A 15,654-nucleotide genomic window follows, 5' to 3' on the forward strand; every position below is an offset into this window, starting at 1 on the left:
TACCTTGGCATCTGCATTGCACGCTGCTCACCACCTCGCACAGCTATGCGACGTTCAGTCGATGTTTCCTCCATGCTGTCGACGGACGACCTCGCAGACTACGATATCATCTCTGAAGGCCACCGATCGCTCGAGTCCAGCATAGCCGATCTCGGTCACGTGGAAAGTTCAGCTGCGATACGCGAACCCAGCCCGTCGCGTGCAGCGAGGGAGCGGTTCGACACCGTTGGGTTGAGTGCGAGTGAGATACAGGCACATGTCCAGAAAGCCGTGCCTTCTGCGGCGGTCGCATGGAGGACCAGCGAGGGAGAACCGAGGACGGTGCGAGTGTATGTAGACGGTATCTTCGATCCATTCCAGGCGAGGTAAGCATCGTGATCTCTCGCCATAACACATTTCGCTCACTTGTACCAAAGAGACGCGCTGCAACTACGACAAGCCAAGTTATCGTTTCCCGTCGTTCATCTTATGGTGGGCGTCTTCTCCGACGCCATATGCGAATCCCACCGCACGCCCATCATATGGCCGCTCGTCGAAAGATGCGAGATGTTGCGGCATTGCCGATGGGTGGATGAGGTACTGGCGGATGCACCGTGGACTATTGATGAGCAGTTTCTCCGCGCAAAGAAGATTGACTATGTAGCAATTGACGAGGGCTCGTCGGTGAACCCCGCGTGTGACAAAGAGAGATTGAGTGGCTACGACTGGGTTAAGAGCATACGTATGTCTTTCATGCTGTGGACAGGGTGACAGACCGACACTGATTGGCTCTGCAGGAAAAGCAATACCGACAAAGCAGACGACAGTGTTGACACCTATAGAACCGAGAGGTCTCTCGCTTTTCGTAGAAGCAACGCGAACGGTCAGAGGTGCGCCTCATAGAGCAACCGTACAAAGCAAAGACACGGGCCGCGAGGGCGACGTAGTTCCGAGCCCCTTTGAGGAACCTAAGCTCGATGATTTCGGTACAGGGTTCAGCGCCATCTAAACCTTCCGATCTACTAGAAAGCTCACCACATCCCCCCCTCGAAGTCAGTTGATTTGTATCTAGCCAGAGACCCCGTCCAGTTAATCCTAGAGGCATTGCTTCATTCCCTGTGTATTCCTGCCAGACTAATAGGGGCCTTGAGCTGCCTAGTTTCTCCCGTTTCGGAATTGCCGCCGCTCGACCGGGTCGAATTACGATCGAGGCTCCTTGGTTCCCTTGAGCGTTCGGATGATCATGCGGTCTCAAAGGTGAACGTCTAGCCCGACTATCGCAGAAGATTCTTAATGCATCTGCCTCTGCCTATAGGCCCATGTGACTTCATCCATAAGCATATTCAAACCGTATATTCCGGTGGAGTACTAAGCACGCAACAAATGGCTCTACGCACCTCTGATTCATCCTCACAAGTGGCATGTCCTCAAACACAGACGTTCAAATTTTTCCTGCATCTCAGACATGCCTACCCACGGAGTTGGTCGAAATAATCATATCATATGCATGGTCCATCCCCATGTACGCGAGGGACCGCATCAAGCTTTTCGCCTCCTTTTCCCTCGTCAGCCGTTCCTGGTTCTCGATGCTCATCCGCACTGTCCTCAGAGACGTTCATATACAGTGCCCGCTGTCTGCGAACGATTACCTCGACTTCATTCGAGAACGAAAAACGCCACGCACGGACAAGTTCCGCTGGATGCAGGATACATCCCTGATCGCCAACGACCTATGTCGCTCCCTGACATTTCATGTTGAGCACGACGCCCACCGCACATCCGCTGATGTCCACCAATCCGTTATGCTACGATCTGCGGGGGATGTGTCAGCCAACGCGATCTCCACGGCCATGTACATGATCAGTACTCGCAAATACCTCCCAAACCTCCGATGCGTCTCCATAAATTACGTCAACTGGGGCTTCGACGACATTTTCGAGCGCGGCCGGTTCCTCTTCTTCCCGGACCAGGTCACACACCTTGACATCACCTTTGCCTTTGGAAATGCGTTCCTCGAAGCTCTGGGCAGGACGTTGCGCGATCATCACCGCCGCCACTGGCGCGAAGGTTTCAAGGCGCCGAGCGTTCGGCACTTGTCCATCTTCGGAGCGCCAGCCACCTTCGTCTCGGAGATGCTTGCAAGGTGTCCGGAAGTGGAGGCACTGGATACCGACGATGTCGAATGCCTAACGCAACTCCTCGCGCTACCCCGGAAACTCAATACCCTCATCCTGTATCCGCATCAGAAGAAGCTGGATCGAGTGGAGATGATCAAGCGTGTGTTTGGGAAGGCTCATGGCGTCGGGAACCTTGGCCGGCTCTGCGAGAACATGGAGCTTCTCGAGCATTGTGGTCGGTCAGAGGCAATGAGCAGGGAAAAGGAGAGATGTTGCGAGCCTCGAGGTTTATTGCAAGCAAGCTGACAGCCGTCACGGTTTCTGTAGCAGGGATAGATGCGTTCCTGGCCTCCGCGGCGTTGCTTTACTCCTCTCTACAGAATATATGAAGTGACTTCAAATGCGCAGAATACACATGAATTATCAACGGACTTCAAGCAAGTGAATATTACCACCTGCATCAAGCTGAGTATTCCGTAGGATTAGCCAGATTCTCCCTGTTGTATCTGGACGAACTGTTGGCTTGATTCTCCAATATCGAAACGTTTCGTTTCGCGGACATTGCAGGGCGTCTAGACCGCAGAGGACCGGCCGAAACACGCCTGTCAAATCACGTGATCGAGATGCCTCGAAAGTGGCTGACCAGGAAGTGCCAGCCTCAGAAATACGTGCTCGTCCTCACACCAGATACATCTCCATTGACCAAGCAGCCCTCAGACATACGACAAATTGGACAAGATACTTCGCTTTATCGACTGCGGTGACTGATCTGTCGTCGTGCAACATGTCTCACATCCCTCGGCGCAACCGCAAGGACGATGACCCCAAGATGATAGGCCTCTGGAAGGTCGGAAGGACGATCGGCAAAGGAAGCTCTGGTATGTCTCGGAAGACGTGGGTTCATTTGATTGAGCTGCTCATCAGGGTCCTAGGGCGGGTCAGGATCGCCAGGCATACGAAGACCGGTCAATACGCTGCTGTCAAGATTGTATCCAAGAACGCACTGCTGACCTCCAGGATGTCTCTTCGTAGTCTTGGCGACGAAGCTGACCGCATCCTGCACAGTATCGAGCGGGAGATTGTCATCATGAAGCTCATCGAACATCCTAACATCATGCGACTCTATGACGTCTGGGAGACCTCCACGGAACTCTATCTGATCCTCGAATATGTCGAAGGAGGCGAACTCTTTGACTATCTCTGCAACAAGGGCAAGCTTTCTTCCTCTGAGGCTCTTGGATATTTCCAGCAAATCATTACTGCGGTACATTACTGCCATCGGTTCAACATCGCCCATCGCGACCTGAAGCCAGAGAACCTCCTGCTAGACAAGGACAAGAACATCAAAGTCGCCGACTTCGGAATGGCTGCCTGGCAGGGAAAGAGCGACTTACTGCGAACTGCCTGTGGGAGCCCGCACTATGCTGCACCGGAAGTCATCATGGGTCATGCTTACAATGGAGCTTATTCGGATATCTGGTCCTGTGGTATCATTCTGTTCGCCTTGCTCGCAGGTCGGCTACCTTTCGACGATGAGGATCTTACATCGCTCCTGGAGAAAGTCAAGCTTGGAAAATATACCATGCCTGCGGATATTGACACGCGTGCGAAGGATCTCATCTCGAGGATGCTCCAGAAAGACGTCTCCAAGCGTATCACGATCCCTGAGATCCTTGAGCACCCTTTCTACAAGTCTCAGAAGCCAAAGAAGATGGACTGCGACATTCCCAACTTGGACGACATAGCTCGGCCGTTGGCAAACAAGGATGCTGTTGATCAGGACATTTTTGCCAATCTGCGCACGCTTTGGCACGGTACTCCTGACGACGAGATTAACGCCAGTTTGACAAACGACAAACCTACTTGGGAGAAGGGTGTCTACCACTTGCTTGTTATCTACCGTGCGAAGCACTTGGAGAATTACGATGAGGACGAAGAGAAGCTTGCAGCAAGGCGGGCATCGAAACGACGTGACAAGAAAGGCAAAGAGCAAGATGAAGACCAGAACGGACTGCTTGCATCACTCCCTCCCCGTGCAGGTCCACCCACGCCTCGCCGCGCAGCTGGAAGCTCTCGACTGGCGGCTTCCTCGTCATCTATACCAGGTCTTAGCCAGATGCGTCAGCTATCTTTCTTGGGCTCTAGTCTTGCTCTCTCAGCTCATGCAACACCGGCCTCTGCGGCACGAACTCTCCACCGGCAGCTTTCGTTCTCTACGGTGTCCCCTCGTGATGCAGCGCGAACTCTGTCTCCGAGCATCCCACAGGCAATGAGCCCTCTTCCCCTCCAGGTCCCGGAGATGCAGGATGAGAACATCCAGCGATTCTTCCATCAGATTGTCGAGCATCTCAACGTCATGCAGTCCGCGGGTACCGGCCACCAATCACCTGGACATGATTCGATGCGTTCACCCGGTGCGATCACTGCACCGCCGCCGACACCTCTATCCTTGGATCCTCGCAGTCCTTCCAGTGGAAAGCAAGTGAACATTCGAACTAGGGACCCACTAAAGTCCACTGACACTTTCGGCATGGGCAACTCTACATACCTCCACAACACGACCCAGCCATTAAGTATCCGTACACGATCGCCAGAACGAAGCAGTGTCAGTTCCGATAAGGAGAATGCCAGGCGCGCGCCTCACTTGTCCATACAGACAAGCTTTGGCAGTGAGTTGCTAGAGACCCCTGCTCGCAAGCGGTCGACCCGGAGCGCAGGCACTGGCAAGCGGGTACAGATACTGGAGCCACCCACAGTGGAACGCGCACGGCTGAAGAAGAAGCGAAGCTCGGCAATATCGCCTACGTCTCCCGCTTCAGCCCTTTCAGAAGGCTCATTTGCCCCTCCTTCACCGCCTAAACGTCGCTGGTTCGGTCACCTGTTCAAGTTCAAGCCCACTGTCTACCACCTACTCTCCGTGGAGTATCCCGAGGACACAGTGAAGGCCTGCAGGCAGATGCTCGAAGAGATGGGCGTGTCGGTCGCGCTTGCGCATGCAGCAGCAGAAGACCCGACGGCACCTGGGTCGGACACTCTCACGCTCAAATGCTGGATGGACGAGTCTCGCGAGCTGCGAAGCGGGCTGACGCCGATGAAGGGTGTCCGTTTCCGCGTGGAGGTGCAGAGGCCGAGCGCGATACAGGGGATGGCGGGATATGTGGTGCTGCTGAGCCTTGTGCTGGAGAAGGGCGCGGCGACAAGTCTGAAGCTGATCTATAACCGACTGCGTAGAGAGTGGGACCTTGATTCTCCGCCAACGTCATCGCCTATGGCAAGTAGGAATCCAATGTTGGGCGATGATGAGAGGTTCGTGGAGATTGTGTACGCGCAGTGAGGACGTTCCTCGGTGGACACTTGCAGATGATCTACAACATCACGAAGAGGACATATTATGGTCCTTTACAACAGAAAGCAGGTCCAGGAGCTTACGATACAACGTATCTGTTCTGTACACTACCTAGTCCATATACGTCATTTGCGGATATATAGGATGATATGACATTCTTCGTATAATCAATGCTCGATGCATGATGCATGGAAAGCTTTTCGCATAAGACAAGCACATGATCATGAGCAATTACAGCCTAGTTCTTAATGAAAGAAATCCTTGAGATTCACAAGATATCACAACATCAATGGATATTTCATACCTGTAGAGTGGTCACTGCTCATGTCTCAAGGGATATGCCACTATATAGCATGCATGGATCTCTATGATGTTGATGGCCCATCCATGGCCGTGATTGTCGAACTGAAGCGCGACAATGGCTCCATGAGTAGTGGCGCCTCATCAATGTCCATATGCTCATCTCGAGCACTGTTTTCTTTATCTTTACTTTCGAGAAGGGAGGGGTGTTTTCCGGGGCGTGAGACTACCGCTACGCTCGGCGAGTCGCTGGAAATACGGATGAAACGCAATTGCTGGATGAATTCGACTGCTTTTCGGTCCCATCGCCGAAACAACTCAACGTTTGGCGGGTACGTGAGGTCTATCACCTCTTCAAACCTCAGGTTCAGTAAGTGTTGTCTCCTGAAGACAGGCAGGCTCACCTAGACCCGTTCGATATTCCTCCGCCTCCCTGAGTTTCAACTCTTCCAGCTTCTGCTCTTTCACGCTCTTTGGTCGACCTTTTCTCCTGCTTTTCCTCTCCTCCTCCAATTTCCCATCAAATCGGGTGAGCCAAACGCTCTCAATGATTTTATGAAGGTCTTCTAAAGACAAAACTCCATCGGCAGGCATAGCATGATAAAAGAACGAATATATGTCGACTAGGAGGCTTCATGAGTAGTCCGCAAGATTGTGCATGTCCCGTAGCAAACCTTGAGATCTTTGCTTCTCCGAACGCGCCTTGGCAACTTGTTCAAGCTTGCTTTTACGATGCTGCACGCGAGCTAATTGTTCTGCTTTCCGGGATTGGGGATGGAATAGTTTCTCTTTTTTCTGAGCAATGGCCTTCTTCTTCCCTTCTTTGGGTGGCGCCATAATGGAAGCGTTGCTCTGACAAGTATGCGAGATAGTTCAAAGCAGTGGTATCAGCAGGTCAGCTTTCCGCGCATTTGCCTGTGCAGATAGAAAGCTCCGTGAAAATGAAATGCCAGAAGAAATTTCAACCGTACGGGCGCCAATCAATCAAGCTGTACCTAAATGAGGCAGGCGTTGTCTTCAACGTTCATCTCCTGAAACTCGAGTGACTCTCACCTGCGTCCTGCTTCGGAGTCTGCGAGACTATTATCACTGTATAGTCACTTTTCGATTTATTCTCCACGGTTTGAGATGGTCAGACTCTGGACTTTTCTGCCTTATACTTCCGTGAGGCCAGCAACGTCCGGCAAGTTGTATATCCTCTGGACCTCGCTCTTCATCTCTCTCTTTATCCTTCTTATGCGGTCTAGAGATGCGGATCACCCCGAAATCGATATTTTGGAAAATGCTGGTCCGTCTAGACAAGCTATGCGGCACGGAGTCTCCAACAACGTATACTTTCACCACGTGCAAGACGGCTTGAACGTCACAAGCAACAAAACTACTTCATCGACCGCCTTAATTCTCGACCTTTGCAAAGGCAACACTGACACACCAGAGCTGTTATCCTTAACTGCTGTTCTCCCTGTGGTTCCTTCATCGCTGGGCTCCTTGGAGACGCAATTACGGACTCTATTGGAATATTCAAGATATCTCTCAGATATTCTCATTACCTATCCTGCGGCGCTGCAATCACAAATCAGAAGATCTATGCTGTCGGTGCTCGCTTCCGGTGGGCACTCCGCCCACGTCGAGATGTCACTGTCCACCTGGCCATCTGGAACGGATGAAGCCACGGCTGTTTTTCATGTTGCGCAGCAGGCTGCAACCACACATGTCCTTCTTCTCGGAAGTGACGGCTTGGAGACCTTCGATGATCGTACCAAGGAGATTCTTCTCCTTCTTGAGCCGTTCTCCACAATGATGCCACTCGGTCCTCGAGGATTGATAGGCAACGCTTGTGTCACACCTTCCGAAACTCCCCAGAAAGCTGACTACCTTCTCCCGCCATTTTTGCTGCCGACTTCTCTGCTACCCTTGGAGTACTTTCCTGCATACACTTGGAAAACCCTCGGAGAGCGCATGTCTCAAACGCAGCCTGGCTTGGCAGGAGGATTGGTCGTGGGCTCTAGCAATTCTTCGTCCGCGGGCTGCTCTCAGACTGTGACGTCAATTTCTGAAGAAGTGCTGCCGGACATACCTATGCTTGCCGATGATTATTCACTGCAGCCTGTGGAATCGCTGGGTACCACGATTCTGAACGACACATGCGTCGCGGAGTATGATAGAATACCGCTTTCCGGTACCTTTATGCTGCTCCTCGATAGTACCGCAGACTTGCGATCTTTCTCCTCAGCTGCATGTCGCCTCCAAACGGATGGCCATGAAATAACTACAGTAGTCCGTTCCAGCGAGTCTGATTTGGTCGGCCGCGGGGATTTCGACGTGGACGGTGGGTTGGCTAGTGAGCGAATTCTGACCACTGGGGATTGCAGTCTGAATTACACTATGTTGTCCGCAAGATCTGCTGTAGCTGAGGTCGGAGATTGGATTTCCGGCAACGTGTTATCGCCCAATGTTCTCATCACCACCGTTAAGAAAGGGTCTGCGATATCCTTGTTGCTGTCAGACGCGAACCTAGCAGGAGGGCGTCTTTCGGCCACGACTGTCATATACCTCCCTCAGACGGACCTTGCCTATTGCGACTGGATGGGATCTCTGTCTCTGCTAGAGTTTCAAAGCAAGCATCTACATAGCTTTCTGGAAACAGTTGCTGACCTCAATCTCTAGATTGGCATGTTCCTCGGGTTGATATTTCCGTCATCACGAACGACAGACCACACTCGCTGGAACGGCTTCTGACCTCTCTCTCTAGTGCACGATATTTCGGCGACGCCCTGAACCTCCGCGTTAATATGGAGCAGACAGCCGATCCGGAAACCTTGCAGGTCGTGAACGTGTTCCGTTGGAACTACGGCCAAGTGTTTCTACATCGTCGTGTCATTCATGGTGGTCTGCTTCCTGCTGTGGTCGAATCTTGGTATCCGCACTCCAACAATTCCTACGGACTAATCTTGGAAGATGACGTGGAAGTCTCGCCACTATTCTACGCCTGGATCAAGATGGCGTTGCTTCGCTACAGGTGAGCACGATGCTATGCACCTGAAACCCATTATTGATGAACGCATACGCTCAGATATGGACAGCAGGAAGATCGATCTTCGCAATTATTTGGCATCAGTCTCTATCAGCAGAAGAATCTTGAATTGCGTCCCGACGGGCGCCATCCTTTCAACGCCCGGAATGCATTCGCAGCTGTAGGCATCGCGAATCCCAACACTCCATACTTGTCACAAATTCCGTGCAGCTGGGGCGCAGTGTACTTCCCCGAGCATTGGAAAGAATTCCACTCTTATCTATCGTTCCGTCTCTCGGAGTACGCCTGGGATACGGATCAAGTGGTCATTCCAGGGGCCAGGTCAAACAAATGGACACGATCCTGGAAGAAATACTTCATCGAACTCGTGTACCTGCGTGGATACATTATGCTATACCCTAACTTCGACGACTATGTCTCGCTGTCTACCAATCACTTGGAAATAGGCTCGCACGTCAAGAATATGTCGACCGAGGCTTATCTTCGAAAGAAAAGGATGTTTCTCCTGCCCTTGATGGAACTGCCGAGCCCAGAGCAAGCAAGCGGTCTGCTGGATCTCCCCAATGGCAGGCTGCCTTCGTGGTCATCCTTACCGTCACTCGATCTACTCGGTCTGCCGGTGGACGAGAAGGCTATGATCCAACGAGGTCTAGCACGCAAGGCGGAGTTGACAGGTTGCGACGAATGGGTAGCTGAACGCGGCATACCCTCACACGATGTATGGGATTTGCTTTGTGACAGCGACCAGCTATTCCATCATAAGTTCCGCGAAGGGAGCACTGGCCAATAATAAACTATACAGCTTTCTGAACCTGTAGCTATCTCTGTAAGGCGGTTGCAGTCTACTTTATATAGTAATCTGTGAGATATCCAGACCAAGAGCACGCAAGAAAATGTTGACGTTCGCCAGTCGCGTCCTCCGCTCCTCCTCATCTGCTACCCAGCCTTTAGTGGCGGTAGCTACGTTTTCCAATATCGTATCTCGGAGTATCGTTACTAAGATGTGGTGCTGCTCGGGTGAACAGTGCAACGCCATAGAAGCCAAAAACTGCCAAGTGGGCTGGTCGAGGATATCAGTGTTAGGGATGCTTGCGAGGGAAACCCCGGAAATGGCGCTAATCCGGTATGAAGGAAAGAGGGCGAGGAAGTGCGATGCCAGGGCGTTGAAGAATTGGTTGAATAGTTCCTCCCTAAATATCACATGAGCATATCGCAATAACGAACTCAATATTTCAAGCACCAATACTCCGTCTCTTCTAGCGACGGCAATTCTGCTAAGTCCGTGGCAGTGGCCATATTTTGTTTGATAACCTCTACGCGGCTCAAGAATAGCGTCAGCAAAGCAAGGCCAGGCTGAAGCGCAAAGTCAACCTCTGAACACAAAGGCAGAGCTGCGATTAGCATACCTTCGTACGAGTTACCGCAACTGCGGTGTTGCCACTGATGAGCAGTTCGAAGAGTCCACTAACGAGATGCAAGTCGGTCCTCGCAACGGTAGGTAGGATGCTTTGTATGACGTTCACGAGAAACGCTTGTGTCTGCGCATCGACTTCTGCACGCTCTTCGGATTCTTCAAGCGTGTCCAGAACGGAAGCCTTGAGCACAACATCCAACTGCCAGAAACACGCAACGAGCAGAATGAGGACTTGCAACATTTGCTGAGAATTAAAGTAGCGTGCGACACGGGACAGAAGGCGTTTGCCCTTGATGGGCGTGATGACCGAAATGAACGGATGCGGGGTGCTGAAAGTGAAGTGAGATAAGTAAGCATGTACTCAAAGGCGCCTACTGGCAATCACACCTTGTTTCAAGGGTGACGGGCAGCTTCAAGCCTTCAAACAGTTCTTGGACGTGTGCGTTGTAGTCAGCGGTCCTATAGCATGACATTGATCAATTGAACTGACAAATGGAAAAGAACACCACCCTTACCATGCTTTCAGCCTTTCTTCCTCTTCGGGAGGAGGCTGTTCCCTGCTTATCTGTTCCAGCTCCATGAGGATGTCGTACACATGCTCGATGATGATGAGGCTCTCTCTATACGTCAGTGGATCCTTGCGAACAATCTGAGTGAGCTGTGCGATATCCGTCAGATTCAGATATTTCACAGTGCCTGTGACTCTAATGGCACGTACATCTGTATGTCCACCGAGCACCTCGCGTCCGATCTTCGCAGCCTGCTTTGCAGCATCCGCTCCAATCTGACGAGACGCAGCATCCGCTTTAGATATGTGAGCATGCGCTGGTGAGGTGGTTGGCAAGGTAGATTCGACTTGAAGAAGTTGGCGGGGAGCGGCCTTGTAGCTCCGACCAGATGTCTTTCCCAACGCGCCCTGGAGACTGTTCAGAGCTGTTCAGATGTCAAATATCAGCCACAATCGGGACAATAGCAGCGTCAAGCACTTACATATCCTCTCCTTCTCCCTCAGCCTCGCGTTGTTGACGATGCGCTCGACCTGCGCCTCCATGCGCTGCATGGCGCTTTGACGCCGTCCCTGCCCCTTCTGTTGACCGAGACCCAAACCTACACCTCCAATTGAGCCAAACTTCAGCACGCGGTCGTCCTGGGTTTGTACACCCAGCCGGGAGCGCAAGAGAGCACCGTAAACCTGAGCATAGTAGTCTTCCGAGTACGGATCTTGAGTGACGAGCTGAGACACCTGTATGCGCGTGATAAAGTCTTTGTCTGATTGAGTCATCAGGTCGTTATACCGCGACTGGTTTCGCACGTTAGCAAGGAAGGAGAAGAGGTGTAAAGTACGAACCATGTATTGAATTTTGGCCTGCTTCTTTCTCCTTTTCTCTTCCATCTTCTCCGCTTCCATGATCTTGCGCATGGCCTCCGCCCGCAGCAGCTCCTGCATCTCACGCTCCTCCCTCGCCTCGCGCTCGGACCGAGGACCACCCTGCATGTTATTGATGAACTCCTGCTGAGCCATCTCCGCCAGAAGTCGTTGCTGCAGCTGAACGTCCTGAGGCAGGTAGGGCAAGCTCTGCTGGAAGGGTACTTCAAGCGATGTCTGGTTATGCAGCAGCGCCTGTGCAGGGGACGACCGTCCTAGTCGTTGTTGCCGATCGCTCAATGCAGGGCTGAGACCGCCACCGGAGGTATGCCGTTGATGCATAAGTTGTTGTGCACGATTTGCCGACTGCATCTGCTGCAGACGTATCGCGCGCTGCCGGTCAATTTCCTCAAGACGCAACTGCTCCTGTAGCTGCAGTAATTGCTGCTGCTGTTGGCGTTCACGCTGTTCCTGAAGCTCAAGTAGCTGCCGCTGCTGTTGCTGCTGTTGCTGCAACTGAATCATCTGTATTTGATGCTGCTGTTGCTGCTGATGGAAACGAGGAGATTGCGAGTGCGGATGCATGCGAGGTGGAGGAGTCGCAACATGTTGAGGTGTACCTTGACGTGGTATCTGGCTTCGCACAAGGTTTTCAGTGAGCAAATGAGACTGCGCGATCGGCTGCTGTTGCTGCTGATGTTGAGCAGCAGCAGCAGCAGCGCGCATGTCTGCCTCGATCTCCTCCAGAGTATGAACTCCTTTGTGTAAATTGGTGCCGATGCTCCCAAGAGTTTGATGCGAAAGCATTCCCTCATTCACGGCTGGGCCAAAAGGCGAGAACTTGGAAGGCTGAGGAGGCTGGGACCGGGAGTGAGACAGGATCTGGTCCGACGGCCGGGATGCACCGTTAGACCGCGGCAAGACTGAGAACGGAGACTTGTCATCCCAGACAGACTCGAGAAAATGGCTTGCGCGAGCTGCATAGATATTAAGAAACGCGTTAGAGGATGAAGACTTAGAGCAGCATACGTGGTGCAGATTGCTGGGCAGCTTGTAGTGACGGGGGCTCCAATGGCTGGACCTTCGCCTGTTGAACTTCTCGCTTCACTTCTGGCAGTGGTGGAAGCCCTTGCGTGGGTAGAGCGGCATGCGAAAAATCAAAATCCTTCCCTAATGTGTCACTGTCAAGGATGGCCTGATCATCGGCCAGGGACGGCGGGCGACGCACCCACTTCGTCTGTCCCACCAAAGGTCTCGTCGTTCAGCTCATCACCGCCCTCCTGCAGCTGGTTCCCAAGGCCGTCATATGCCTCTTCTCCCCACGTATAAACAGGGATATCCTCCGTCGCCTTGCCTCCGTCGCCTCCACCGCCTTCCTGTAGGAACTTGCGTTTCTCCTCTTCTAGATCAATCGGTTCAAATCCGAAGAAAGCCATTGAAGGCACACAGACGTCCTGCAATGCAGGCCGATGGTTCGTGGACGGTTATGATCAATAAGTAGCAGATGGATGGTGGTGGTGCAAGCAGTGGCTGGTCAGGACCGATCAGTCTACAAACGATCTCGACCCAAACCCTGTATTACGTCTCCTTCCCATCCAATTCAGCAATATTTCTAGCTGCACACGACGACCTCAATGCCTCACTCTCGGCTATTCTCTCGGTCACGATTAAGTCTTTCTCATGCGATGCACATAGAACGTTTCACGTTAGTGCGGAGGTCACTATAACAATATTAATCTTATTTCACTTCTGTCATACCGGGCCGTGCGGTCACGCTCTGGCGACCGTCACGGTGTGGACCGACAAGATCCAACAACCTCCAAACGTTTGCCTAAACGGTTGCAAAACCCTCGGTGGCCACTCCGAAACTCATCGCAAGTCGCGTATAAAACATGCTGCAACATGCCTCTTCACGCAGACTCAGTCATCCTCTCTGGAATTCGGTTCCCCCCGTCGCGGTAAGTGTAGCTACGCCGACGCGTCCCTCAAGGCGTGGACTGATGCCAGACCCTGCAGGCACGGATTTCTACGGCTCGTAATAATGCCCAAAGATGTTCTCCGTCACCCTAGTCTCAGCACACCGGCCGCCAGATTGTCAGATGACATCCTCCACATGATATTCCTCCATCTCGTGTTGGGCCACGATCCTCGTCCTGATTTGCGCCCGCTCAACACGCAGAATCTATCCAATGGCACCACATGGCTCTCTGTCACCTATGTCTGCCAATTCTGGCGGAACGTCGCACTTGCATCTCCTCGATTGTGGTCGAGATGGATCGTCGACAAAGACTGCTGCATGCCCATGCTTCGCGAATTCATATCGCGATCCGGCAACCTCGCGGTACATGTCGCCTTCGAAGGTCCTGCATCTGCTTCGATGTGTCAGCTGCTTGAGCAAGCGCAGCTGGTCGCCGATTGCAGCCATAGACTGTTAGCCCTTGTTATCAGAAACTTCCACGAGAAGGACACGACTTCTCTCGCGAATGTCTTCTCACAACCTGGTCCTATCCTGCGAAAACTCGTCCTCACGGCCACAAATACTGCGCAGCCGGGGTTGATCGGCTCCGTCTTTGCGGACGAGATGCCTGCTTTGCGCTCGCTCGTTTCATCACACAACGTCCTCCCGTGGTATCCGTACAGGAATATGACCGAACTTGTTCTGATGAACCAATCCGCCCCCCCTCTGTCGCAGCTCAAAGTTATGCTACGCCGCTGTCCTGCCATACATTCGCTTTGTCTGGGATTCGGACATTCCCATTTCCCTCCCGATCCTCTAGATACGCCGCGAGACAATGAAGTCATCCACTTGCCCAATCTGCGACAACAATTCGTCCTGCGTGGAATGTCCAATGTCGTCGGGGACATTCTCGCGCAGATATCCTTCCCGAAAGTGACCCGTGTCATGTTGAAGCTGCATGCCCCGCGTGTCAATTCCTCATCCTACCGGCCGTCGATGCACACATTCGAGTCCGAGTGGAAGTGTGCAGATCTCCTCGCACGGACATCCGGCGTTGGCATCGACGACATCGCCTTGTTTTCAGAGGGGCTGACGTCAGTGTCAGTGTCCATGATATCGTGGTATTGGTGCACTCGTCCGAACTTCCAGTGGATCTCCCAGCGGTTGAGAACAATGGCTGACTCCATCACGTTCCCCCGTCTCGTCCGCCTCACCATCAAAGAACAGTCAATCGCATTGAGTGATTCAGCCTGGTGTCACATCCTCCGTGCCTTTCCCGCGTTGACCACGATCGACCTCAATGCGGATGTCACCTTGGGATTTCTCCGCGCTCTGTCGAAGACCACGCACAATCAGCAAGGCGTGACGTTCGACGTCTGCCCGCTACTCTCCACTGTCATCCTCTCGACGCCTTTCGAAGGTGATAAAGAAGCGACGAATGAAACACTCCGCCGTCTGACATACTCCTTCCGGAAACGTGCAGCAAATGGAGCGCGTCTGAAGCTCCTGAGAGTCGCATTCGCAAACCTACGGGAAGAAGAGCCTGGTTTCACAGACATGTTTTCTGAGCTCGCTGATCAAGTCGAGATCCATGTCATGCAAGGTCCTCTGGCGCCGCCACCGTCACCCGCATCGCAGTAGAACGTGTCTGTCCGCACTTGTATAATGATTCCGTATCTACATTATCTACCGCATCTTGGTTGAGGATGTCAAAAAGGCTCATTTGATGGATTTTATCCTACTCGTCGTAATGCACACTATTTATGATTATAACGAAATACCAATCGCAATGTCAACGGACTGAACTTCATTCTCACTCGTTTACATCATGTTGTAACGGGAACGCATTCACCCAACATTCACCTCATCGGACACGGTGCCCTGTGTGATGCTGTTTTCGAGAATAAACCGATTTGATATCGCGAATTCATTGCCATGAGAAGAGATTTAGTCTGTTTCAAATTACCGCTCTCACAGTGGGTTACGCAATTCCGGAGTTACATAAGCTTTTTTTGCATCTCCGAAAGGCGTCGATTGGACCTCGTATGACACGTCGGTGGCTGAGAAGTGCGGTGGCTGAGGCTCATTGTGCATACATCCATTGAACATGCCCTTCTTTTGCCCATAGCTGACTTGTACAT

The 15,654-nt window shown here is 52.4% G+C and overlaps 7 protein-coding genes across 7 annotated transcripts; 5 read left to right on the forward strand and 2 right to left on the reverse strand.

The window, feature by feature from the left end:
• Positions 1 to 3: 3 nt before the first annotated feature.
• LAESUDRAFT_722245 (uncharacterized protein) lies at positions 4 to 1,459 on the forward strand. The gene is made up of 3 exons (XM_040908166.1): positions 4 to 365; positions 417 to 721; positions 777 to 1,459. Exons 1-3 carry the CDS (start codon positions 46 to 48, stop codon positions 986 to 988), a joined length of 837 nt encoding a protein of 278 aa, XP_040767833.1. The 5' UTR covers positions 4 to 45; the 3' UTR covers positions 989 to 1,459.
• On the forward strand, positions 1,300 to 2,539 carry LAESUDRAFT_722246 (uncharacterized protein). Its single transcript, XM_040908167.1, has one exon. The coding sequence runs from the start codon at positions 1,401 to 1,403 to the stop codon at positions 2,400 to 2,402; it is 1,002 nt and encodes a 333-aa protein (XP_040767834.1). The 5' UTR covers positions 1,300 to 1,400; the 3' UTR covers positions 2,403 to 2,539.
• A 265-nt stretch (positions 2,540 to 2,804) lies between these two features.
• On the forward strand, positions 2,805 to 5,576 carry LAESUDRAFT_694722 (Pkinase-domain-containing protein). Its single transcript, XM_040906213.1, has 2 exons — positions 2,805 to 2,974; positions 3,029 to 5,576. The coding sequence occupies exons 1-2, from the start codon at positions 2,881 to 2,883 to the stop codon at positions 5,428 to 5,430; spliced, it is 2,496 nt and encodes an 831-aa protein (XP_040767835.1). The 5' UTR covers positions 2,805 to 2,880; the 3' UTR covers positions 5,431 to 5,576.
• A 231-nt stretch (positions 5,577 to 5,807) lies between these two features.
• Positions 5,808 to 6,579, reverse strand: LAESUDRAFT_645315 (uncharacterized protein; the record flags this gene model as incomplete). The annotated part of the gene is made up of 3 exons (XM_040903909.1): positions 5,808 to 6,094; positions 6,147 to 6,365; positions 6,417 to 6,579. The coding sequence occupies 3 exons, from the start codon at positions 6,577 to 6,579 to the stop codon at positions 5,808 to 5,810; spliced, it is 669 nt and encodes a 222-aa protein (XP_040767836.1).
• Positions 6,580 to 6,978: 399 nt separating this feature from the next.
• Positions 6,979 to 9,566, forward strand: LAESUDRAFT_756294 (uncharacterized protein; the record flags this gene model as incomplete). The annotated part of the gene is made up of 3 exons (XM_040912146.1): positions 6,979 to 8,071; positions 8,410 to 8,761; positions 8,816 to 9,566. 3 exons carry the CDS (start codon positions 6,979 to 6,981, stop codon positions 9,564 to 9,566), a joined length of 2,196 nt encoding a protein of 731 aa, XP_040767837.1.
• LAESUDRAFT_722251 (uncharacterized protein) lies at positions 9,499 to 13,216 on the reverse strand. Its single transcript, XM_040908168.1, has 10 exons — positions 12,785 to 13,216; positions 12,586 to 12,726; positions 11,539 to 12,533; positions 11,181 to 11,490; positions 10,909 to 11,123; positions 10,706 to 10,848; positions 10,578 to 10,649; positions 10,183 to 10,519; positions 10,017 to 10,129; positions 9,499 to 9,966 (listed from the first exon to the last, which is right to left on the reverse strand). Exons 1-10 carry the CDS (start codon positions 12,990 to 12,992, stop codon positions 9,624 to 9,626), a joined length of 2,877 nt encoding a protein of 958 aa, XP_040767838.1. The 5' UTR covers positions 12,993 to 13,216; the 3' UTR covers positions 9,499 to 9,623.
• A 240-nt stretch (positions 13,217 to 13,456) lies between these two features.
• LAESUDRAFT_810377 (uncharacterized protein) lies at positions 13,457 to 15,194 on the forward strand (the record flags this gene model as incomplete). The annotated part of the gene is made up of 2 exons (XM_040914212.1): positions 13,457 to 13,514; positions 13,573 to 15,194. Coding segments are annotated over 2 exons (1,640 nt in total), but the record flags the coding sequence as incomplete, so codon positions are not given.
• Positions 15,195 to 15,654: the final 460 nt, after the last annotated feature.

The sequence above is a fragment of the Laetiporus sulphureus genome (genome assembly GCF_001632365.1).
Source record: "Laetiporus sulphureus 93-53 unplaced genomic scaffold LAESUscaffold_6, whole genome shotgun sequence".
Classification (NCBI taxonomy): Eukaryota; Fungi; Basidiomycota; class Agaricomycetes; order Polyporales; family Laetiporaceae; genus Laetiporus; species Laetiporus sulphureus.